The sequence below is a fragment of the Cebidichthys violaceus genome, unplaced genomic scaffold, assembly GCF_023349555.1.
Source record: "Cebidichthys violaceus isolate CVI_PGR_0920_01 unplaced genomic scaffold, fCebVio1.0.p SCAF_37, whole genome shotgun sequence".
Lineage (NCBI taxonomy): Eukaryota > Metazoa > Chordata > Actinopteri > Perciformes > Stichaeidae > Cebidichthys > Cebidichthys violaceus.
Genome location: NW_027176561.1, coordinates 1,300,381 through 1,325,419, shown reverse-complemented (window position 1 = coordinate 1,325,419; position 25,039 = coordinate 1,300,381). Strand labels below are relative to the sequence as shown.

Here is a 25,039-nt window from a genome sequence, read left to right as displayed (position 1 = left end):
GTGTATCTGTGTGTGTTTGTGTGTGTGTGTGTGTGTGTGTGTGTGTGTGTGTGTGTGTGTGTCTGTGTGTCTCGGCCAGCCTGCTCTTGTCCCCTCTCTGCTGAGGCATCTATGTGGAATGGTGCATTCACTTTCTGTTATGAATCACACCATCCCGACTGCACTATTGTAGCTCAGGTGTTTGGTGATACAGACACGGTGAGAGCAATGGCCGACACAAGTGCAGCTGCACAAAAACAGACAAAACATTAAGATGTAGAACACCTCTTCCTCTGCTCGTACGGCTCCATCCTCCCATCCAACGATGTCGTGTTCTTTTCTGCTCCACCTCCTTCTCGGCCGTGCTGTTCCTCCGGTCCAGGTTTCCGTCCCACATGTTTTCTCCCTCGCTCTTATCTTATCCTCCTTTACCTTTATCCTAATGGATTTTACCACCTGAGGTCTTACTTTACAAAACTTAATGACACGCCCCTCTTTCTTGGCGAAGGTAACGGAGCTGCTACCGAACATTATTCTTCAACACAATAGCTCCCCCTGCTGACGTGTAAAGATAACACCTCCGAATTGTTCAGGTTTACTGAGCCTTTTGTGCATCGTTTCACTGCCTACGTGTGAGTGTTGTTTAGGTTTGTCCGTCATTTCAGGTAAACTTTGTTACGATCTTTATGTAGAAAGAAGAACCAGAATTGCCCAGATATACTAAGGGAGTTTATGTTTAATTAAAGCTGATTAATAATAAAGATATTATTATCATAATGTTGGGGTTATTAGTAGTCTGTAGAGCTCTGCACTTAAAAACACAATTTTATTTTTTGACCCTTATTTAACCAGATAAAATCCATTGAGATAAAATCTCTTTTGCGATGGAAATCTGGCCAAGAAGGCAGCAAAGTTAAACCTTGAGTTCACGTCATTTCACGCATAGAATAAAACAAATTACAGAGTAAAAACTTCAGTCCACGGAAGAGGTTAAATAGACCCAGATAAAGTGTCATACATACGGACAACGTGTGTTTAAAACTGGCTAGCAGACGATTCTAGAACCAAGTTCCACATTAAAATATATTTTTTCCAGACTCGCACAACTTTAAAGCCATTTATTGGACCTAAGACAAAATTAGCGTCTAATGTTCATGGGTAAACTGCCTATAATGGCATTAATATGTACCAATGCTTCATCATCATCACATGTGTGCAGTGATGAGTCCTTTAGTCGGAGTTTGAAATATATCTCAAAGCAGCACGATAAAGAAACACGCACACAAAAATGAACACCATCTTAAAAACCAAACAAACCAAGATTAGAACAAGATTGATGTGCAGTTGTTAAGCTGAGTTTGACGTTTGCCGAGCTGATCATGACAACGGCACGCTGAGGTGGTTTGTGTATTTTGCAATTCATGCATTGTTTCATCTCCATCCATGTCATTAGAAATCTGTTTAATTGCTTCGGCTGCATTCATTTTGTTAAAGGTTGTGGAAAACAGCACCTTGATTAATTCTTCATGATGAACCTAACATTGTTGTTTCTGTCTTTGAATCCATTGATTTTTAGAGCTAGATTTCATGCTAATCAAATGAAATGTGTCGTACACTCTTATCTTAAAGTTGTTGGAAGTGCACTTGAGTAAAACAAGGTCACGGACAAACTTATTTGTGATGTTTTAAAGCCCATCTATCAAGAATTCTAACAGGCATTCCTCTCTTGATCATCCTGAAATAAAGTCATTGTAATGTCCTTCTCGCATCTGTCCTGCAGCCATTCATGTCTCCACGGTACCCAGGCGGCCCAAGGCCCGCCCTCCGTATGCCAAATCAGCCCCCTGGGAGCATCCCCGGGTCACAGCCTCTCCTACCAAACAGCCTGGACCCCACCAGACCTCAAGGTACTGACGAAGGCGTGGTGTTATTTCAGAGCGGCTGCGCTTTGCAGAGTAATCTCATATTGGCTTCTGAATTCAGAAGCTCATTTATGGAATCGTTATTGATCCAAACAGCGCTGCCATTCTAACGAGCTGCACTCTTGTGTTTCACCACAGGACATCCAAACATGGGAGGTCCAATGAGAATGAATCCCCCGCGAGGCATGGGGGGCATGGGCCCACAGGTAGGCACCAGAGACATTACTCTGTCACTCGTGCAGAATAAAACTTGCGTTAATAAAGTCATGACAGTGGGCGGTGTCCTACAGCACCAGCAGCCCACTGCACACCCACTCTGCAGCTGCCACACAGCCAGATTTGGTGCTTGGGACTGTCGGTTTATGAACAAACCCAATGTTTGGTTGCCCTTCATTAAAGGCTACCGTAAAAACTGCCATAATGTCAAACCGGCATCCTATAAACGGCATGCAGATAATCCATTCTTCTTTGCTGAAGAGACATTTTAGTTCTGCCAGCCTCGTAACTTTACGTTTTAAATGTCAGAAGCGCTCAGATGATTAGCTTGGCCCTAACCAGAGCTCACCCACTGCCAGCGCCGGTTCTACATGTTAAATCCTACTTGCCGACTCCCACCTAGGAAGACCACCCCTGAGCGAGCAGCCACCAACACATTTTGACCCACAAAAAAAAAAAGAAACAATGATGCCAACTTTGGATTTCCTTTTATCACTTTAATTTCCGATGTGATTCCGTGTAAAACATAAGATGCTGAAACAACAGTGTCCTTTTGAATTACCGTTACCAAACAGCTGCTTCATTCTGCAACCCAACCACCTCCCGCTCCAACATCACCTCACACAAAGACACACACACACACACGCGCGTGCACACACACACACACTCTCTCCCCGTGCCCCTCGGCCCCTCTCTGTGCCACCCTGGCTCGGTGACTTTGGCAGTGAACGCACCAGCAGCTGGTGTGGCATCTGCTCGACAAGTGTAATCGTCTGCTGAACAAAACTCTTGCTCTGAGTGGAGCTGCTCTCTGGCCTTCCCCCCTACTCTCTCTCTCTGTCTCTCTCTCTCTCTCTCTCTCTCTCTCTCTCTCTCTATGTCTGTCTCATTCACACACACACACACACACAAATACACACATGTAGCGCGAGCCAAACTTGCCTGCTGGGCAGCCATGAAAACATACACGCAAACACACAGAGGGGAGCGTGGACACAGAGAGGAGGAGACACGCAACGTACAGACGGACACAAACACACTCACACACAGCTGTCCTCTTCTCACACACAGCCCGTACATCACATAATTAAAGACTAGTTAGGGGAAGACATGATGGTCGCTGACCTTCATTAGGATTCAAACCTTTAGACGGAGCAGGTGTGAGACGCCGTGCTGACTGTGCGCTCCTCTCTTTGTGCAGAACTACGGCGGAGGAATGAGGCCTCCTCCAAACTCCATGGGGCCAGGGATGCCGGGCATGAACATGTTAGTAGATTGGAAAAGAACTTTTTAAATGTTTGTGAATTCTGCCGCCAACTACGGTCTTGTTTTTTGTTTCGTTTTAACCGTTGTTGCCTGCAGTTAGGAGAACCGTTTTCTCACAACTAGAGTGAATACGGTACGACAGACTTGAACTTGCTGCAGCATTTGGTGTTGTTCACTCGTGTTTCTGCCCTTTTGGACTAATTTGTTCCCAGATGTCAGCATAACATAGGTGAGATAAGATAACTACTATCACCAAGATGTTGTGGAAATCTTACTTCCCCTGTAATGAAAACGCCAGTAAGTGGAATTGACTGTATCACACCTCTGAAATGAGCAGAGGTGGATGAAGTCCACAGATCTTTTGCTTAACTAAAAGAAGCAACACCACAAAGTAGAAATACGCTGTCTTAAATAAAAGTACTGCATTAAAAAGTAGTTGCATCAATATATACTGAAAGTAAAATTATCATCATGCAAAATGGCCTATTTCAAAATAATAATGATATTTTGTATAATTAATCTCAATCTCTTAAGTAGCTAGTAACTGATGCTGTCAGGTAAATGAAGTGGAGTAAAAGTACCATAATTGCCTCCGAAATGTAGTGGAGTATAGTGGAAATACTCAAGTAAAGTACCTCCAAATTGTACTTAGGTACAGTACTTGAGTAAATGGAATTAGTTAAGTTCCACCACTGGAAATATATATATATAGAATACATCACAATGTAAAAACTCTGAATTGACGGATAATATTTTCAAAGTTAAGGGGCAGATTCAACCCAGATGAGTTTTATGATGCTGCAAGATAACAGTTCAGCAAGGAATCTGTTATCTCTTTTTTTCCTTGCTGTGAAAAACTTTGCTGTTTTTATATCCTCTTATTTGGCAATATTGCTCTATTAATTCAGCCAACAATTTCCTCTCAAAAGAGTCTAAATTAGAGATTCTCTGCCAAGCCATCATGAGTAACGTTATGCTAGCTAACTGACTTTTTAAGACAGCCTAGCTAGTTGTTTTTGTGAAGGAATTCCCTCTTTCTTTTATAGCATGCACACTAAGTCTTAACAGCAGACACCTGTGTTCATGTATTCATTTTAAGTTGCGTAAGCAAGCATTGCATTGATTAAACTCTTATTTCATTTGGGTTTAAACCTGGATTTACTAAACTGAAATTAGTTTTTGATTGTGCAACAGAGCTCTGCATAATTTTAAATCTGGATTCATTCATTGTAAACCAGGTTTTGTTAAATTCCGATTAGAATGATTTTAGATTAACTTAATCCTTGCCGGTGCAACCCGGCCTTACAGAGCTATGTACCATACTTTAAAATATGTGCTGCCATGATGCACCTACAAAATCGTCACATGTAACACGACGCATGCAACTTTGCTGTGAGCCAGAAATCATCTATTAAATATCTTTCTCTCTGTCTGCGTCTCCAGGGGTCCTGGTGGAAGAGGTCCGTGGCCGAACCCCAACGCCAACTCAGTGAGTCACACTCTCTTACATCTTCGTCTCCGACATGACTGAGTGTGTTTACAATAACTGTGTCTCGTGTTTTGTTTCACCTCGGGTCTATTCTCTCCACAGATAGCTTATTCATCTTCATCTCCAGGCAACTATGTGGTAAGTGTCCCGTCATGGACTCGTGTTCGACCACGGGCCATAAATTACCTGTCATGCGGTGATATCTAACAGGCATGCTGCCATCTAGATGCACTCAGAACTCATTTCTCTTTTGCTCTCGCTTCTTTCGCCCCTCAGGGCCCTCCAGGGGGAGGCGGCCCACCAGGAACTCCCATCATGCCAAGCCCCGGAGGTGAGTTATACACTTCAGTTTCCCTTCTGGTTTCTACTTTTATCCAGCGTTCACTGAACAAGGCCTCTGTCTAAGAAACATGAAACCATTTCTCTGTGAGAGTCACATCTCTCTTCGGGAGAGACAGGCAGTGAAATCACTCTAAATACTTAAGGAATTGAGTCTTTAGGAATGATTTTCTAAGTGTAAAATGTTGTCAAAACTGGTGAAATATTGCACTGAGCCTAATTTGGAGATATCCGATACATGCATGATAACGATCTGGTCGGGTATCGGTGCTTTCTAGTTCAGGCACATTCTGGAAATTATTCCAGTGTCGTTAGATGTGTTCTGTCATTGTGGAGACAGCTGAATAAAAGGGAAGCAGAGGCATGTCAGTCTGCAATCAAACGAGCGATCCGTCTCAGCTTTGACCCATCAATCTAGTGTCTCTGTGGAGGATTAGCGGAGAACAAAACACTGTGGGCTGATATCCTGTGGATGTTCTGTTTCTGCCGGCCTGTGGAGAGCTTCTTTTTGTGTCCACTATTTATTATTTATATACGTTCCTCTATTGTGATACGTTGCCGGGGCAACCTTTTTGCACAAAATGCTCCTGCTCACACGTACACCGGCAGGGGAAACATATTTCCACTGCAGTCGCCAAGACTGTACGTGCACGCACGCACACACACACACACACACACACACACACACACACACACACACACACACACACACACACACAAACCTCCCACAAAAATGCACACCTCCCACTCAGTATTGCCCCCCTCCTCCAGTCACGACAGCACAAGCTAGATTCAGGGACACTAACAGGCAAGATCTCTCCACCACTTTGCACATACTGTATCCATCTCCTCCCCCGATCTTTCAATCTGCTATTTCTTATTTATATTTTCTTCCACTCACAACTTTCTGCCTGTAATGTCAGATCAAGGTCACCTCATCCTTCTGAATCTTTTCAGGACACACGAGGAGCGACACGGCACGTATTGGTGGCTGCCATAAAAGACCCTCTAATCTCCTGATTGTAGGAATAAGATGGAATTGGGTTCTTTTTTTTTTATTGTACATCGCAGTGTGCAGGGTCTAGATTGATTGACAGACTGATTCACTGACATTATGTACTGGCACTTAAAGTAACACACTGGTGGTCCTCGTCCTGTACAGCCGAAGTAAGAGCATGTCGGGGCTCTAGCTGGCTGAATTGTACAAATGGCAGAATTAAAGTGAAACATTGTCAAATACAGTGAAAGACAGTGCCACTCCAGCCGTTTCTGTGCAGCTCGGCTCGTTATTTTCCATTCATGACCTCATTTCATACCCCAAGCCCACCTTGTTTTTTGACATTTTTTTTTTAAAACAATTGGATATCAGAACAGACAGAGGTAACAGTGCAAGGGTCTGTGGTGAACAAACTGCTTTACAGTGTTCTGATTTGAAATATTTGTTATTATTCATAGATTCGACAAACTCAAGTGAAAACATCTACACAATGATGAACCCTATCGGCCCTGGTGGAAATAGACCTAATGTAAGTAATGTCATTTTGTTTGATTTTACAGTTAAATGTACAGTGTGTATGATGTGTGGTTGCAGATTGCGAAAAAACACAACGATTCTTAGTTTCAGGTGATTCTGTACTAATGAAAACATAGTTATGAATATGATATTACATTTCTGCTAATTGAGCTCAACAGTGAGTGAAAATCCCCTTCATAACAATTATTAGACATAATGACGTAACCATCCACGTTAGACTTACCTTGAGCCATGAGATTGTGAAATGATGATGGTACGTTCTCCTGCAGAAGACACAAGTCCGTCAACCTTGTTTTAAGAAAAACACGTTCTATTCGCAATGCCATGGAGATGTACTACACTACCCACAATCCTCAAGTGTAACAGCAATGTCCCTGATTGGTGGAGCTCGCTGTTACCATGGAAATGTTTACAGCACCCCGAGGACGGCTAGTGAGGGTACGAGCTCGTACATGCTGCCCTGTGGTCTGCTCCCGGATCTCGAACCGGGCCAGCATGACGGCTCGTTTGGAAACGTTCTCTTATATTACAGAAATAGCTCATTGAAATGTGTTTCTGACAACATTTTGGGCGACACATAAGCCAAGCAGTTACTGAATCTGTCCTCTTTTTAAAAAGAGAGTTTCCAGAGGCAGCGAGGCCGCATATGCAATAGTTTATGGGATGAGTAGTTCCTTCACTCTTAAAGTAATCATAAACACAAGACTTGTACCTTTGCCTTTCCGTTTTCAAATGTTTTTTTTGCTGCAGATCAAATGTTTTAGGGTCACGATTCATCTCGAAGTTGGTTGGATAGTTCCATGCTTAAAACTTTTAATACAAGAATATTCTGAAATGTCAATGGAGTGAATGAGCGGGTCACTTTTGAGCTCTATAGATTCCCGTAATTGCGACACACTGGCCCTTTAATGAATTTCACCCAAGATGTATTTGTCTAATCTCCTCCACTGCCATGCTCCCCAAGCAGGGAACGAGCAAGATAACTAACCTTCGTACATCTGTCTTTAGTTCCCAATGGGACCGGGTCCTGACGGGCCCATGGGTGGAATGGGTGCTATGGAGCAGCATCATATGAACGGATCACTAGGTGAGTAGCCAAACACAATGCACAGTGTATGCAGCATGTACTTGCTATACGCTCCTGAGTATATCCAGTGGAGCCTGTTACTCTCTGTGAACAAAGGCCTTTAGAAGTGAGAGTCTGCCCTCTCATGGCTGGTAGAGGAAGTGTTCTCCCTCCCCCTGGTATTGATCCCAGTTAAAACAGATTAGTGGGGCAGTGAGTAGGCCAATCGATCCTGCAGATGGGTGAGACGTGATCAGTGAAGCCAGTGAGTTGTTGCTCATCTGTGTCTGAAACAAATAGCTTAATTAAAGGCCATTTCTTGTGAGAGGGCAGGTTGTTTCTACTCGCACTGGATATCCTGAACTCGTGTTGAATTAGCAGCAGGAACGCTGAGGATCACTTGACAGTTACCTCATAATGATTCAGGTTTCTCCTTTTTCCTTTTCTGATCACAGGCTCTGGTGACATGGATGGGTTGCCAAAGGTAAGACTGACTGACTCTCTGTCTATCTATCCATCTGTCTGTCTGTCTGTCTGTCTATCAGAGGGCTGTGTTCTTACTGTTTCTTTTTTTTTCATCTGTGTTGCAGAATTCTCCCAACAACATGGCAGGCATGAACAATCCTCCCGGCACTCCGCGGGACGACGGCGAGATGGCAGGCAACTTTTTAAACCCATTCCAAAGTGAAAGTGTGAGTACAAACAGAGACAACATACCTTTTAAGCTGGGAACAAACTGCAATACTTTAGATAACCCTATTCAATAGTAATAAGGCATAAAATCGGATATTTAAATAAGTTGTTTTAGATTACAGTCATACCTGCACAAATCTCCACTGGTAACCTGATCAAACAGCAGGATCATATTTTGATTTGGACAGTCACAAAAAATGTATATATTTAATACAATTGCTCCATCTGATCTGAGACTCAATCAAGGGTTACAAAATTGAAATGCCGTGTGTTAATTGTCCAAGGTGACCGTGGCTGGTTACACAAAAATAGACTTTGACTTTGACTAGATCAAACTAATAGTCACACTTCAGATAGACGTCTAAATTCGGTATTAGGGCCACGAAGAAGGGAAATAATGTCGAAATGTTGCATTTTGAGAAAGATGAAATGTTGAGAATGAAGTTGAAATACTATTCAAGAGTATGGATAAAATCTTGAGAATAAACGTCAACCATACGAGAATAAATCTACTAAATAAACTACCAGAGTTAGTGCATATAGTGAAATTTTAATGTTATTCTTGACATTACAAAATCTCTTTTCTTTTCCGTATGCCTGGCCCTAATATGCTCTCGTAAGTTCTTGACTGTCTTGGCGGACTTCACACTAAAAAAAGACAAGTGTCACCACAGTGCAGACATGTGGCAGAGCTCAGATGCTGCGGCTTCTTGTGGAGCTCTCAGCTCACTCCATGCTTCACCAACACATCAGATGTCCTCACTGCGGTACATTTCCACTGAGATCTGTGAAAACTTTCCCTTCTCATTATTCGCCTCACAACAATGCTAACAAACCACAAAATATGAGCCAGTCTTTTTTGTTGTCTTATTAGAGAGTCTTATTTCTGAGTTAGCCTGAGGGTAGGTCAGTTGGTGGTACTGTCAAACTTGCGTTAGACTAATCTAAAAGAAAAAAAATCAAGACTTCCCTAACACTCCAGACCAGTCTAAAATATCTTCAGACCGGCCTCGGGTCTATTTCGACCTTAAAACCCAGTCCTCGTGGCTAAATGGAGCCTGAATAATCGATCCTTTATGTTGTGCTTAGTTTTCCCAGCTTTACCCAACACACACGAAAACACAGCATGCACAAACACAAGCATGGGAAAGAACCACATCATATGCTTTCTCTGATGCATGGAGAGATTGTCATATAGTGATAATGAAACTGACGTTTTGCTACAGTATCTTCACTGTGTTCTGAAATTCCCTAACACCTTCTCTCCTTGGGCTGGACTCTGCTTTGCTTGCTGCTGGTCTACTGACTTAGAGAGGGTTAATGGTTATGTGCAATGCTGCAAGAGGCTGGTGAACTGGACATGGCATTTAGTTTAGTTAGTTGTATTGCTTTCATCTTGAACTGGGTAGTATATTAAGTTTAATATAGATTTGGCTTATCTTTTCTCCCCTCCCTCTCTTTTTTCTCTCTTTACAGTATTCACCCAACATGACGATGAGTGTGTGATTTTTTTTTTTTTTTTTTTTGATTTTATTTTATCTTTTATTTTATTTCTTTTTCATCTCCCCTTATCCCAATCTCCCTCTCCCATCCACCCCGGTGCGTCTTGCATTACCCTCCTCTCCCCCTTCCTTCCTCCTCCTCCTCCTCCTCCTCCTCCTCTTCCTCGTGGACGGTGTGCTGTGCCACACAGCCCCTTGGGATGCACCTGGAAAGCAGGACTCCCCTCAAGGCCCCTCATCCCAACGCCTGTAAAATGGGTTTAAGAACATGAAAAGGCCTCCAAGCAACAGGAAGGGTCTCTTCGCAGCTTCTTCTTCGCCTGCCGGGCCTCGACACGGGCCCTAGGACAGTAAGAGCCCGAAACTGCTCCAAGCCTGTCTCTCCCAAATCCAAAACCTGCCCTCATGGGGGGCATTCAAGCCCAAACAAGATGCCGCGCTGCATCCACCACCACTCCATCATATCACGCTGATCATAACTTATGAGGGCACGCAGTTGTTGACTGACAGGGGCCGAATACCCTCATTCAAAAACTCCTGTGTCAGGAATGATTAAAAAAAAAAAAAAAAAATTTAAAAAAAGAACTGATAATGTTATTCTAGGGCAAGAATTAAATGTTTGTATTTTTTGTTGTTGATGGTAATATTATTGTTATAATTTTCATAATTGATATTATTCTACTAATGTAGTTATGATTTCCTGTAAAGGGCACATTTTATCTCAGCAGCAGCATCAACAATGACAGAATAAGCACACACTCGGAAAAAAAATGCACAATCATTTTCTGTTTACATGATTTTAGGTTATTTGTTTGTCTTGTTTTTTCTTTGTCACGGTCTTTCTCGCTTCACATACCTCTCCTTAAAACGTCTTCTGGGCTCGTAGCTCGAGTCTTTGTCATCTTGATGTTTGTGGCCCCATTCGTATAAATGTTCAAAGTATCGGTGATCGGGATGATTAACTGGCTCATCTAATAGTTCACTATCTCGGCTAAAACTCCATCCATACAGTTAAAGCAGAGGCTTTCGCAGAGCGCTGCTGTTTTCTGGTACAGAGTGTCTGCTGATGCACCTCGATGGTCCTGCGTCGAGCTATCTTGTCTTAATAAGAACCCCTTCTCACAGTCTTCTATGTTTTACTGCATGGGAATTGCTCTGAGGTGCCAGTTTCCATTCAGTAACAGGCAGAGCAAGAGAGCATCTCTTCTATGGATTTGGTCTTGTCTGTAAATACAACATATTTAGCTTGTATTGTGGTTGTTTTATTATTTGTTATTTACAAGTTGTCTGTGGTTCCTTCCCTTCCATCACCTTGTTTTGATTTCAACCTCACTGTGGACTCCCAAGTGGCACTGTTTTCCTCCCAGGGTTCATTCTGGTCTCTCGCCAATGTCTCCTGTTTTTGGGGGACACAAAGATACACTCGTGAAGCCGGCTTTCTTGCTTGGAGTTTGGGGTGAACTCACAGATCCTGTATGATCCACTTTCTTAACCCAAACAAGACTAAGGCTAAATAACTGGCTCCCAATCGACCGGTTCCCTCAGCGAGCCCCAATGCGTACGGGATAATGGATCCAGAGTGTTGGGAGGACGTAGCAGCGCTGACGATGGGAGCGGAGTGATGCACCTTGGGGTTAACCGACCATGCAGCCACATCGGTCTAAAGACGAGGAACAATACCGGGACACTTTTGTAATGGATTTATTTCCATTATTTGTGGATTGTTTTCAGCAGATTCTTTTTATTTGAAGCGTATTCAACTGAGAAAATGAAAGCCCGTAGAATCTGCACACAAAGAAAAGCATAGTTACATATTACGCTATTTAATTTGTTTCTTTCTGTACGTTATGTGCCCTCGGCCTGATCAACTCTCTGTCACTGTTTTCAAAAGGGATACATTATCTCTCACGGCATCACACTGCAGCAACTTACGTCATGGCTGTGTTCAAACCAACAATAACTAAACGACCATTGCAGCCTCTATGGGTGATGGTGACGTACTCATCAATTTTCTGATATCAATGTGAACAGATTGTACCCGGAGTTCAACAGGGACAGCTCCAGGATTTGGCTATCGGTGGCCTGGGAAACACTCTCCATGTGTAGTGACACACACCTCCCTTCTTTCCTCCAGTCCCATCCCTCACCTCCCCCCAAAAACGTCTCCCCCTCCCTTCTCTTTAATTTCCTTTTTTGTAAATACTGTATAATGCATTTTGATATCATTGACATGTTTTGATATGTCAGTCACTACCAATGAATACAGCTGAAAGTAAATTATAAATAAAACTGTCCATGTTTTTTTCATAGAGAAAGGATGCGCTGACTATTTGGCTCATGTGGCTAAATTTCCATAAAAATGTATAGAATACAGTAACACGATAAATGCAGACTGTATGCTGAAGACTTGTATGGTGGGGAGGATAGGACAGAGAGAGGACAGGACAGAGAGAAGCAGACAAGCTGTGGCGTCCTCACTCTGCCCTCGTCTCCTTATGTTTCAGTTGAATGTTACTATTGGCTTTGAAAAATCATTTGAATCATTTTTCCAAAGGGCATCTTCTCACACAAAAAAAAACATGTGACCTCTTATTGCAGTTTTTAATATGAAGGATTTTTATCAATTTAAGAAAACTTTTAAAAAGGTAAAAATACTTAAGAGAACCTCATTTTAAATTAAGACTAGATCAAAAAGTAACTGTGTCCTTTGCTATTCGCTCCTGTTATAGCGTTGTATAGATCGAAGCTCTCTCACTGATCCTCTCTCAGTCCTCTGTGTATATCGATCGTTGGCCATCTCTGTACTTCTATTGTGATGTATAATACTGTACCATTAGGAAGAGTTGCTGGTTGGGCGGGGTGGTTATGTTGAGTCGGGTAGGGGTGGGGATTCAAGGGAAGGGGATACAAATGATTCTCCTGTACCATTCATGGTCCTTTCTGATGACACGGCAGTATTCAATATGAAGCAGTCTGTCTCTTGGGTTTGCTTTGTATTTTCATGGTAGGATAGTTCAGAATCTTGTCTTAGGGACTTAGGTGTCTTGTGTAGGTAATAAAGATGTTCTTTGTATGTTTCTTTATATTGTAAAGTTTCTTTAGACTGAAAGAAAAACAGATAATTTGCTTATCAAAAAAGAAACAATGCATCAATAATAAATGTCATTTGATTTTTCCTTGCTGTTTGAATCTCTTCCTCTCAGCTCTCATTTAGCTTTTAACCATTTTGCAGTACAAAAAGAGAAGTTCTATACGGTGTAGGAAAAGATCACGTAAACATTTTGAAATTTTAATATCATGTTAAAACATATTTGTCAAAATTTGGAAAGTTAAATAACTTGCTATGTTTTTATTTTTCATTAGCTAGGATGAAATTAAATCAAAATACTTTTCAAATCAAACTCTGATTAAATAAACATGCCTTATATTAACTTAAAAGGACTTCCTGCACCTAAACAATTGTTATAAAAGTTCCCTGGTTTAACTTTTAACTGCTCTATAATATGCACTGTTTTGCCTTAACCTGTGCATAAAGATTGATGATTTTGAATTTGCACACAACATATCACGGCTCCAATTAAGCAAGAAACCAGAGAATTATAAAGTCCTGTTGTGTACATCCAGGATTTACAATAATGCCATTTTTGTGGGATAACAGCAACTGAATGCTTCTTAAAATAATTTGGCTAATGGTTGCATACTGTACACACCGTGTGAAATATTTCTGAATTATAAATAGCACTCATGAATCGGCAGCAGATATAGTCACACGCAGTCAAATAAGCCAAAATTATTATTTATATGCTTTTGATATAAGATTAGTACAAAAGTGTTTTTTATGCATGAAAAGGCCCAATAGAAGTACAGCAGCTCAAGGTTAACAGGAAGCAGTTTGTTGGGATGAGCTCGAGACTGCGTCGAAGTCAGTTTGATGTTGTGTTCAGCAGCACATACGGGTCCCACGGGTCTCGGGTTACCCAACGGGAAACTGACTTCATCATTATAAAGTGGAGGAGACATATTGACCAGGACCAAAACAAGGCTCTGCATTGACAGTGCTAGAAGGTAAGGTGTAGTTTACTATGGTTATAATATCATACATTTATCACATATGACGTAATCAGTGGTTCGTTGCAAGACACGATAAAACCAGTTACTTAATGTCTACCAACATTAGATAGCTATGCGACATCGCCATAGCAAACTGGCATTAGCTGTAATCTAGCTATGCTACATAGCTAGCGAGATTACAGCTAACGCTAGTTTGCTATTGTCAACTTCCTCGGCTACTGTACGTTAGCATTAGCCTGCTAGCCGTTTGAAGAGATATTAGCTGAAGGATATAAGTTGTTTAGACACTTCTGGAAACGTGAGGCTAGCTTGGCTACTGCTAATCAAAATACAACGTTACTGTTGTAGCAAAACAGCAAACAGATGAGTTTAAATTGTGACTTTGTAATAAATTAATTTGTCATAAATGAGTTATAAATGATTAGCTAGTAACTCATTACTGGATGATTTTGGATCATCAGACTCGTTTCATTGTAACCTTAAATGCTGTGTTAGCATGGTTACAAGCTTGTTCTCACTGATGTAGCGAATATACCAGCAGTTGAAGCGTTAACGGTTTTGGGGACAAACAGTTAAGAAGTCGATAAAGTTGTTTTGTGTTAATTGTTAACCTCTTTCCTCATAGTATTCTACGAATGACTGAAAAAGAAGAGATCATGGACGCCTGTGACAGCCACGCCAGTGCGCCATCAGTGAAGAAGAATGAACGAACCTCGTTGCTGGACAGCGGAGAGGACTTTGAGGTTTTAGATGAAGAAGACATTGACGACGACCTTCCTCCTCCTCTGGAAGATGCCGGGGGTGGGAAGGGGAAAAACACGGACGAGTCCGAAAAGAAAAATGCAGACTCAGATTCAGACCCTCCAGGTCCGGTTGAAGAATGGATGGATGTATTAGGTATGTAACAAAAAGCTTATAAATTAACATTGATGCAACTCCTGCAACACAGATCCCCTGGTGTTGTGAGGCCCCTGACCTGTGGTTGCTCCACAATGGCAGCGATCAATACTAGTAGCTGACCGGAAATAACTTGACTGTGTTTGTTTCCAGGTAATGACCAGCTGAAGAAGAAAGTCCTGGAGGCTGGGGAAGGGCGGGACAGTCGGCCACAGAAAGGACAGAATGTGAAGATTAATCTCAAAACGTACCTGAAGGACGGGACGCTCGTAGAGGAGCAGCCTGACCTCTCTTTCACTCTCGGAGATGGAGATGTCATCCAGGTAATAACTGACAATTTGACATACTTTTCATCCTACTGACAGCAGTTAGTGGTGCATATCACATCTCACTGGATGAGATTTTGTTTTACCTTTCAGGCTCTGGATCTAACAGTGCAACTCATGGAGATGGGAGAGAAGGCCCTTGTCCAGGTCGATGCAAAATACGCATATGGTGTCCGGGGGAGGTAGGGACATGCTTGAATCTAACTGCTAAAGGCTTTATAAACTTAATACAATCATACTAAAGCGTATGTATATTCCCTTTTGTTTAATTTGACACAAAACAGAATAACTTTACTCTACAAGCTCTGTTCTTACATGTTCTGAACCCTACTGTGACGCACACTTACATTGGGACTTGTGTAATCTAGTGATTGATCTCTCCCATTTCCTTAACTCCTGACTGTGTTTCTTCATCATTCCAGTCTTGAGCCTGAGGTTCCCCCCAACTCTGAACTATCCCTAGAAGTGGAACTGCTGAAAGCTACTGACGCTCCAGACCTGGAGCTGCTGCAACCTGCAGAAAAGATCGCCCTGGCCAGCCATAAGAGAGAGAGGGGCAACGTTCATTATCAGCGTGGGGACTACGCTTTCGCAGTGAATTCGTACAGCGTTGCCCTGCAGATAACGGAGTCCAGTTCTAAAGGTGAGATGCAGGCCAGTGAGTCGGGACTCGGTGAAAGGCTTTTCCTTCACTCAGCTTTGTGCTTGGAGGGTAAAGGAAGATTAAGAAGGCACTAACAATGGCAGTGACTGCATTTAGTAGCACAACCCTGTTGTACAATTACAATAAATCAACCTTGGAATTTTTCGAATTACCCCGAAAACAAGAGGGAGCTTTTCCTCAACATGTGTAAAAATATTGTGACCCGCCTTAGAGGATGATAGGCCGGGAATAGATTTAGCTAATGTTCAGTCGTGTTAATGATGCACTGATGGACATGATGCATTTGAATGTGTTTTAAGTCTTTGTTTATGTTGTGGTTTCTTTTGGTGCAGTTGACATTAGTCCTGAGGAGGAAAATGAGCTGATGGGTGTAAGAGTGAAGTGTTTAAACAACATGGCTGCTTCTCAGCTGAAACTGGACCATTATGACGCCGCACTCAAATCCTGTGTCTCAGCACTGGAACAGCAGCCAGACAACATAAAAGCACTTTTCCGCATGGGCAAGGTACACACTCTTTTTCTTTACTTTCTCTGTTTGTCTGTGGCAGATTGTTTTTCTTAAACGTGTGTGTTTGTTTTCACTCAAGGTACTAGCCTTGCAAGGGGAATATACAGAAGCCATTCAAACTTTGAGGAAGGCGCTGAAGTTGGAACCAAGCAACAAGGTACTTTTGGCTTCTTCGTATTATCTTTTAGTATGAAGAAATTGCATTTTCTTCTTCTGACCAGTAGATGGCGTCATTGGGTAGTTTATCAAATCACTTAATTTGTAGTGCAAGGTCAGGTGGACTGCTGATTCATCATTTCAGAGGATCTGTTTTCATGGTGATGCTGTAAATAGGGTTACCCTTCACCCAAGCCGTATCTAATACCTAGCCACTGTTCCTGGTCTTCTGCTTGTACAGTCGGGTAAATGCGCTTCCTTGGCTACACAAGGCCATTGACAGAACTCTGCTCGGTGCGTGGGCTTCTTGGATTCGCTGTGAGTTTGCAGCAACATGGTAGTCATGCCCAGATTCCCCCACTTGAGTCCTACACCAATCTGTCAAACAGCACATGGCCTGGCCACCCACTAAAGCTTTTCCTCCGGCATGTGCAGTTTCAATGTAATGTACTATAACGTTTCGCTATAGTTCACCTTAGGTGGATCGCTGTTTTAATGGGCCTTTGTGTAGAAGGCAATCTTTTTTTTTTTTTATCTGAAGTATCAATCATGGATGCGTGTGTGTCAATACATAGCTGTTAACTGCGTGTATGTTTGCAATGATGTGTCTGTGTCAACACACAATTGTGTACCGGTGAGTGATTAGCTGCTTGGATGTTAACATTGACTTCCAGCTTGGTGCTTTAATAATGAAAAGACTCTCTAAATAACCTAATGTTCTAACAGCAAGAACAGTGGGTGTGCTTCAGTGACAATACCAGAACGCTCCCATTATAATCAATGAGGCGGACTTAAAGAGAAGCAGGCGTCATGGAGTGAGAGGATGACGCTCTCTCTCTCTCTCTCTCTCTCTCTCTCTCTCTCTCTCTCTCTCTCTCTCTCTCTCTCTCTCTCTCTCTCTCTCTCTCTCTTTGACCAACATGCTGTCTGCATTTTTACCCTGGTTGCTGCTGTGCACGCCCTCCTCCTTCAAATCAAATTGATGTGAAGACATTTTTGTGTTTGTTTACTTTTTGACGTGACAAACGGGCTCGGCAGTTCCAGTTGAGACAGACAGCCTCGGATGCTGTTAGGACAGGATGTTACATGTTTGTTCAGCCTGTTTAATCCTTGCCCTGGGGACAAGTCAGTGTCATTGTTGTCATTTTGGTGGCTAGCTGATTGCACAATAGTGTTGCCAACTGCTCAAAAAAAAATCTTCTGTAAATGTATCTGCTCACTCTTAGATGGGAACAGACACATTGTCAGGACACTCAGATCGACTGCTCACTCCCCACAAATGTCTTTCAGTGTATCCCCACACAATAATGGAGGGGGGGGGGGTTCTATATTTTTGATCATTTATGAATACATGAATTAAAGCAGCAGCTAAAGTAGATGTACTGTACTGTACTTGACCAACGTTTGTTGGTAATAGACGTGCACTTCTTACCTTTTTAAAACAAGGAAAGTGATTGGAATGTAGTGTTACTCAGGCTACGAATAATGCTGAGGAGAGTTTATTATATTATGTAGTCAATGACACCACACTTCTTGATGATTAAAAATGTTGTAGGTTGACACTTCAAGGATAATCTTGGGTGTGTTTGCGTTTTGTTTTTCTTGCCCTCATTGTTCTCTGTGAAGTGAAGTTGCTGCCAGTAATGCAATGTTGCTCCGGTGTGATTTCTGTGGAATGAGCACTGCAGCGAACTTTTGCTGCTGTGCTTCTTCTTTGGAAGAAGGAAATAAAGGGAGTGACAGGCAAACTGGCCGTAAAAGTGTATCATGTGGACAGTTCTGTCTGATATCAGGCAGAAGTAATATCAGACAGAACAGAAACCCAAAGCAGGCAACTGTGGGAAGACTGGCCTCAAATATTCCTGTGAGCATTGCTATAAACTCAGATTGTGCTCCATCAGTTTGTCTGAAACGTCTTTACAAAGCATAAACATTTGAGTTGATTCTGAAAAGCATTGATTTTCTGAGTCACTCGCCACCTTTAAGAGCAGAGCAGTGACTCAGATCGGAGACAATGTTTGAACAATAACTAAACTCATATCCTGGAATTGTGTGTACATGTGGGCTAAACGGCAGGCCACGTTTGTGACGCAAGCTGCTGATTTCTTGTAAGATGATAAAGAGCGGCACAAATATATTTTTTTTCCAGTATTTATTTATGCAGCTGTTTTAATCAGGGCTTCATCCCTCCATCATAGATCACTGAAATATTCTCTTTTGAAATGTCTTTTTTCATGTTTTGCAGACCGCTTGCGTGTCTGTTGATGTAAGCGTATTGTGATCCTGATGCATTCCCATGAACATGGAAATCAGTCTTAGGCGGTTATACAGTACTTTGTCTCTCTCATGTGAGGATAGCTGGGTTGATATAGTAGAGTAGAAGGGGGGGGAGCCTGCAACACCTTATTTGTTTTGTCTCTTCCCTATAGACCATCCACGCAGAGCTCTCCAAGCTGGTGAAGAAGAACTCTGAGCAGAGAGGAGCGGAGCAGGCCATGTACAAGAAGATGCTGGGCAACCCCGGCGGCGGCGGCGGTGGCGGCAGCGGTTCTCAGAAACACCGGGCCAAGTCTACGTGGGTGAGAGTCACTCCCTGAGGGAAACGGTTTTGGGTTTCAATACAGCTTGAATTTCTGTTCATCATCACATGATGCTCATGCACTTACATTCTTCTTTTTTTTTTTATTTGAAGTGATATGTATGTAATCATCAAGGGAGCCTTTGTGTGATAATGAACAAGGAGCATCAGTTCTATATCAATATTTTAAGTCGGATGAATGTGTGTCGTCGAGCTTTTGACCGTCGTGATATTCTGCAGCCTACTTAACATCCCCTCTCTTCTTCTATTTGTTCCTTTTTTTATTTCCCCAGGGCCTCAGCTGGAAATGGCTATTCGGTGCCACTGCGGTAGCCATTGGAGGTGTAGCATTATCCGTCGTCATAGCTGCTAGAAATTGAACCAAGCCTGTGATGAGCGTGACCAAACCTCTGTAATGTGAGCCGAAGCACATCTGGCAGTGCCTTTTGACTTTTGGTCAAGGGGGTGAGGGGGGGGGGGGGGGGGGGGGGGGGAGTGGTCGGTCCGTTGCCTCGTCACTGTCACACACCTTTCTCTGCTATGTTTGAGAACTATATTTGACAAATAATAAAACATCAATATTTGCATACGGGAGCTGTATCTCCAACACTATTAATGTGTAGCTTTATGCATATCCGTCATGTTGCCACACACTGCTTTCCTTTGCTGCCATTGTTTTAGTCTTTGGTAGTTAAAGAATTAACTACCAAAGAAATTAAATAGTTTACCTTAGATTCAGATAAGAGCTATTTACGTATATTTTTTTCCCATTTAAGAATAGCTATTGTGATATGGTCCTTTAGTTATGCTATAGTTTTAAAGCGTCAGATTGTGCAGCTTAATTAATAATTCCTATCCGAGAGAGAATATGTGTGATTTCACTTTTGTTTTAATTGTGCTACAGTGCTTCATGTATGTTGAATGATGCAGATGCTTTATTATTTGAGGTCCACCGGGTTGGTCAAAGTATCTGGCTTGTGTGCTATAGCGCTCACCCCCTTTCTAAAGACTCTACTCATACACTAAGTGAGCATAAAAATACAAACTCCTGTACAGTTATGCAGTACTTCTGTTTTGGAAGTTGTCAGTTCATAGTGAGGCTGGAGTTTGTTGTGATGTTCTTCTGAAAGGGTGTTCTTAAAATTGTATCCACCTCATTTTTATACGTACGTAGAGGAGCAAACATGTAATGAACACCTCACAAAATAGTGCAGTTAAATAGAATACAACAAACTGTTGCCTCACAAAGTACCATGGAATGTAATCAAGCCCTATCTGACACTGTCAACAGCAACCAACAGAAATAATAACATGAATCAACATGAATGCTCGGGGTTTCTATATTCCTGGTCCCTGTATACATATATTTAAACAGCAGCTGAAGGGGATGTTCTGTACTTTCATTTCAATATGTGATAAATTCCATATTTCTTGTTAATAGAGGTGCACTTATTACATTTCAAATGAGAACAGAGAATGGTACGTAGTTTCTCAGTGATGTGGCTATGAATAATGCTGAAGGAGAGTTTATTTTTATTATTCAATTCCAGTCAGTTATACCTCACTTTTTGATGATTAAGACCAAATGTTGAAGGATGATACTTCAAGTACAATGTGTGTGTATATGGATTTCTGTTGTGTTTTTTTTGGTTCCCTACATGTTTTGCCTGTGAAGTATTTCTGGGAAATGATGTTGCTTTAAGTGTTTATTCCACTGTTCTGCCATTTTTTTTTCTTACCTGCAGTTAAAGAATATGTGGCTTCTTCAGAGTAGATGGGAGTCCTACAGAGCCAAAAACTGCATAACTCTAAACAGTGGGTGACAAATGAAGTGGTCGAGAAAGTTCCTGGCATTCCCTGTATTTGTTAATTTTATAATAATCAAAATAAAATGTGTCCGACATCAAGCCACAGTTTCCTTTTATCCTTTTTGTTTTCAGGGTTAGTATCAGTGATAAGGTATCCAGTGATTTTTTTTTTTTTTTAAACTATTTCCAGTTCTGGACTGTCTTCATTAAGTGTTACAGGGTGATCTGTGCCATCTATGCCTTATAAAACTGTCTCATAAATGCAGATGGGTAGTGGCTATACCAGACATCTTCCAGTAAAATTCATCCAGTCCTATTTGTTCAGTAAATTAAACAATCCTCTTGTTTTTAAGACGAGATAACAAATATTCAGTCTTTACATTTCTCCTTTTATATCTGTTTACAGCTGGACATTCCAAAATTTTCTGGATATTCCCAAAGCTGTTTTTTTATTTTTTTTATTTTTAGGCATTGACGTTTCTCTGACGCAATCAGATGACCTATCGTTTCCCACTTCCTACGCAGAACTGATGTCCATGCCCAATCTTAAAATGCTGTGAAAAGTTATATCTTTTTTGTCACCCATTAAAACACATAATTACAAAATACAACAGCATCATAAACATCAATAATTAAGGCGTTGTATCCGATTTATAAGTAAAAGTCGACGACTATTACTAGAATACTACTCCACAGTAGTTTACACCTATAATATTGCATTATGATATGTACGCTGCAGTGTAAATGTAGTTTAGTTATACTACACATGTGACTATATAGGGCTTCGTTGCTGCTCAATGACTTCATCATCCGTGACCGCTCATTTGAATATTCATTTGAAAAAGCAACGGGAGTTCTCCGGTTTACGACAGAGTGCGTTCCGTGCGCGTGGTGGTGGGAACACGGTAGCAAAGATGGCGGCGCTGAAGGAGGAGCAGTGCTACGGACTGTCCTGTGGAAGAGTGAGCAACGGTAGCAATGTCTCCGTCTTTCACGTTAAACTCACTGACAGCGCACTGCGAGCGTTCGAAGGCTACCAAGGCAGCAAGGTAAATCAATTTGCCGTTTTTTCGTTAACCGTGACCATTTTTCGGTTCACGTTTTTTGAAGTCTGTGACAGACTCTGAGGTCAGTCCTGTCTGTCTTCATGCTGCGATACACAGCCACAGCAGGCTGGCTGAGGCTGGCTAGTTTGCCTCTTTAAGTGGCTGGTTAGCCATCAAAATGACTGGTGTTGGATGTGAAGTAGCTGTAGCCAACAGTTAACACCCAAAGACCGACTGTTGAGCACCGTGAACGTTCCTCTGTATCATGTCTGAAGCTACTACTGGACACTGAGCCCCATGTAGTTATTTCATTGTATTGTTTTGTAATTGTAAACAGTTAGTTTTTTTAAAAAACTTGGCGCTGTTGTGAACTTGCCGTTTGCCAGGCTGTCTAACGAGAAATGTAAATGAAAACACCGAGCACTTCTGCGACGTGAACAGATGTTTCCAGAAAGTTTTGTTATAAGCTGTCAAAAAAAAAAATCTGGCAAAACCTTTTTTGCTAAGCTAAAGTAGCCAGCAGCTGGCCACAGAGAACGTTAACAGCTAACGTTACCGTTTGATATATATGTGTGCATACATATATAAGCCCTGTCTTCTTAATTACTTATTTTTTTTCGGTTGTTAACTCAAAGTAAGCGTTGCCTTGGTTGAGTATCTAATGACAAAATGGTGAGTAATTTGGAAAAGTACCCAGTATGCACGAGAAAGATGGCCCCCTCACTGCCATTAAAGGCTCATGTTCACTTGACAGCTTTTAGAAGTGCGTCAAAGTTGTTTTTTTTAACTGTGGATTCGACACATTTAGTAGTTTAAAAAAAATAATAATTCAGGGGTTGAATTCAAGGTTTGGTGTCTGCTGCTGCTGCTGCTTCTTCTTCTTGCTTTGGCTTCTTGTGATAGAGAGCTAGACGTCTGATGTGTTGGCCATCTAACGTTTCAGCTTCTATAAATATTTGACAGGGAAAACCTGGCAGGCCAGGAGGATATAGGGCCTTATCTCCAGCCTCGGTCGCTGTGTACAGCAGGACTGCAGCTGATTTTTTAAGTCTGAACAATAAAACTGTAATTGGGTGACCACTAGTTGTAGGAATTTGTGTTTTGTCGAATAATACGTGACCCACAGAAGATATTCGGGTGATCCCTCAACTCCTTAAGATATTTGTGAACGTAGCTACAGTAGTTACTCCGGCAAAGATTTAAATCTTTACAATTCATAAGGAGCCTTTGTTCTTTTCCAGATGTTCCCACATTTGGGTGATTTGTGATTGATGTTATTGCAGATTTATTTTGCAGTAAACAGCATTTGTTTAAGGTGTAGTTTTTGCTAAATCACTGAAAAGAGTAGATATTGTTTTTTGTTTTTTTTGTCTGAAACATTAAGCATCCAACCAGGGATATTTGGGCTGCTGCATCCAACTTGCGCTGCTGATTATTCAGGATAGCCCATTCACTTTTTTTGGCTAGTACCCCAAACTTAGCCTTGATTAATGTATTCTTGCACAAACTGGATATTTTGTATGCAAAGTAGTTGAACTATCTATCAGCTTCGATGCCCGTGTCAGGTACATTTGTCCCACTGCCTCTCATTGGAGGTGCTTGTGATTCAGAATAAGTTGTTGTTCTTTCACGAGGAGGCATGACGGTACATGTGTGATTGTCTCCAGCATCTCGGGGCTCTATATGGAGTTGATTATTGGCACGGCGTTCCTTCAGAAGTAGAATGCTGCCCTGATTTCTAGCACCATTGTTCCACATCCACAAAGTCATGTTAAATGCACATTCTCTTTCATTTACATATATTCAAAATAATACAGTTAGTAATACAAGTTCTGAGAATGGAGTTCTGTCTGCCAGGCTTTTTTTTTATTGGCGCAGTTGGTTTAATACATGGATGATGAAAGAGGCAAGTTGGAATCATGTCTTACAGTTAAGATGCACCTTTATTGACAATTGCCTCTTGTACAGACTTGCAACCCACTATTGCTCACCGTATGCACCACCAGTTAAAACCCTTACTGACAGTTTGACCAGATCTCGGCTATTGAGTAATCCGATGTCTTGTGTTGTATTGCTGTGGACGCTTCGTTTTGTGGTGACGGTTCGGAGCCGTATTCTCGGGAGATGGGATCTGAAATTTGGCCCTTTTTGGACTGGTTCTATTCTAGGTCGCTATATGGCAATACTTTTGTCTTTTTATCGCTGTCTGTGTGACTGTTGACAGCTTTTGTTGCGGCCCAGTCACGGTATCTTCGCACAATCACAGATGACGAGCATAAATCATACCATCCAATCTGACACACAGTATTCATGCACAGCCGTGCAGGTGTGCCGCATGTGTGTGTTACATCTTGTTGCAAAACAAACAGGAGTGTCCTCAGTCGGCCACACGCGCGACTGCTCAGAGCGCTGCGTATTTAAAAAGCCGCGTATTGAAATTCAAAGATAACAGTTTTAAAGGCCAAGATTACGGTGCGTTGAGCCGCTCGGCTAACACGGACCACATGTGCACCAACTGGGATTGAGAAAAGATAGCATCTTGCGTTTGCGCAGAAAGAAATGTGTCCAGATGTCTATTCGGTTTGTGACGCGACGGATTATCATCAGTGCAAGCTCCGGGCCTCTTATATTTGCTTGTGTTAATGCGTCTTGTTTTTTTCACATTAGGTCAAGAAATATCTACGTGTCCCGCAGCCAAATACAGAGAAAGAAATGTTTTGAAGTGTCCTGTTACTTTCCAGGTTCAGACCAACTTAGATGAGCGACTCCTGTGCTTTTGTGGGAGAGTTTAGTTAGCTTGTTGCTCTTATATTAACCTCTCCAAAACGTGAGCTTATGTTGGGCTCAGTGTGTCTCGGGTATGTTTTAGAGGAGCTGAGCCCCTCCGGCTTCCTCTTAATTCAAACACTGGCCGGCACCCAACACTAGCGGTGAGCTGGGAACTCGGTGAAGAAAGAGGAAGAGAGCGACAGAATGACA

At 42.0% G+C, this 25,039-nt stretch overlaps 2 protein-coding genes across 4 annotated transcripts in view; both read left to right on the top strand.

Moving 5' to 3' along the window:
• The window catches only part of ssbp4 (single stranded DNA binding protein 4), an 89,149-nt gene extending 75,967 nt beyond the window's left edge, over positions 1-13,182 (top strand). The window contains exons 7-17 of one of the 2 annotated variants that reach the window (XM_068725901.1): positions 1,760-1,886; positions 2,040-2,107; positions 3,319-3,383; positions 4,827-4,872; positions 4,975-5,010; positions 5,149-5,203; positions 6,667-6,737; positions 7,754-7,832; positions 8,267-8,295; positions 8,402-8,503; positions 10,198-13,182. In XM_068725901.1, coding sequence (XP_068582002.1) covers positions 1,760-1,886; positions 2,040-2,107; positions 3,319-3,383; positions 4,827-4,872; positions 4,975-5,010; positions 5,149-5,203; positions 6,667-6,737; positions 7,754-7,832; positions 8,267-8,295; positions 8,402-8,503; positions 10,198-10,278 — 759 coding nt within the window. In that variant the 3' untranslated portion in view covers positions 10,279-13,182. Of the gene's footprint in view, positions 1-1,759; positions 1,887-2,039; positions 2,108-3,318; positions 3,384-4,826; positions 4,873-4,974; positions 5,011-5,148; positions 5,204-6,666; positions 6,738-7,753; positions 7,833-8,266; positions 8,296-8,401; positions 8,504-9,980 lie in introns of both variants that reach the window. The other variant, XM_068725902.1, reaches the window with a different exon arrangement.
• Positions 13,183-13,974: 792 nt separating this feature from the next.
• On the top strand, positions 13,975-19,690 carry fkbp8 (FKBP prolyl isomerase 8). Of its 2 annotated transcripts, none has more exons than XM_068726001.1 (9): positions 13,975-14,071; positions 14,703-14,974; positions 15,128-15,297; positions 15,394-15,482; positions 15,723-15,943; positions 16,297-16,469; positions 16,552-16,629; positions 19,058-19,207; positions 19,500-19,690. In XM_068726001.1, the coding sequence occupies exons 2-9, from the start codon at positions 14,713-14,715 to the stop codon at positions 19,584-19,586; spliced, it is 1,230 nt and encodes a 409-aa protein (XP_068582102.1). In that variant the 5' UTR covers positions 13,975-14,071; positions 14,703-14,712; the 3' UTR covers positions 19,587-19,690. The 2 variants fall into 2 exon arrangements, with proteins under 2 accessions (XP_068582102.1, XP_068582103.1); XM_068726002.1 differs by having other exon boundaries at positions 19,058-19,203; positions 19,500-19,685.
• Positions 19,691-25,039: the final 5,349 nt, after the last annotated feature.

What these genes read in the sequence shown, in the direction of transcription:
- fkbp8 (XM_068726001.1), top strand. Translation starts at nt 14,713, where the DNA reads ATGACTGAAAAAGAAGAGATCATGGACGCCTGTGACAGCCACGCCAGT. An exon ending in GCATATGGTGTCCGGGGGAG is followed by an intron (nt 15,483 to 15,722) that starts GTAGGGACATGC and finishes TCATCATTCCAG; the next exon opens with TCTTGAGCCTGAGGTTCCCC. An exon ending in CACTTTTCCGCATGGGCAAG is followed by an intron (nt 16,470 to 16,551) that starts GTACACACTCTT and finishes TTTTCACTCAAG; the next exon opens with GTACTAGCCTTGCAAGGGGA.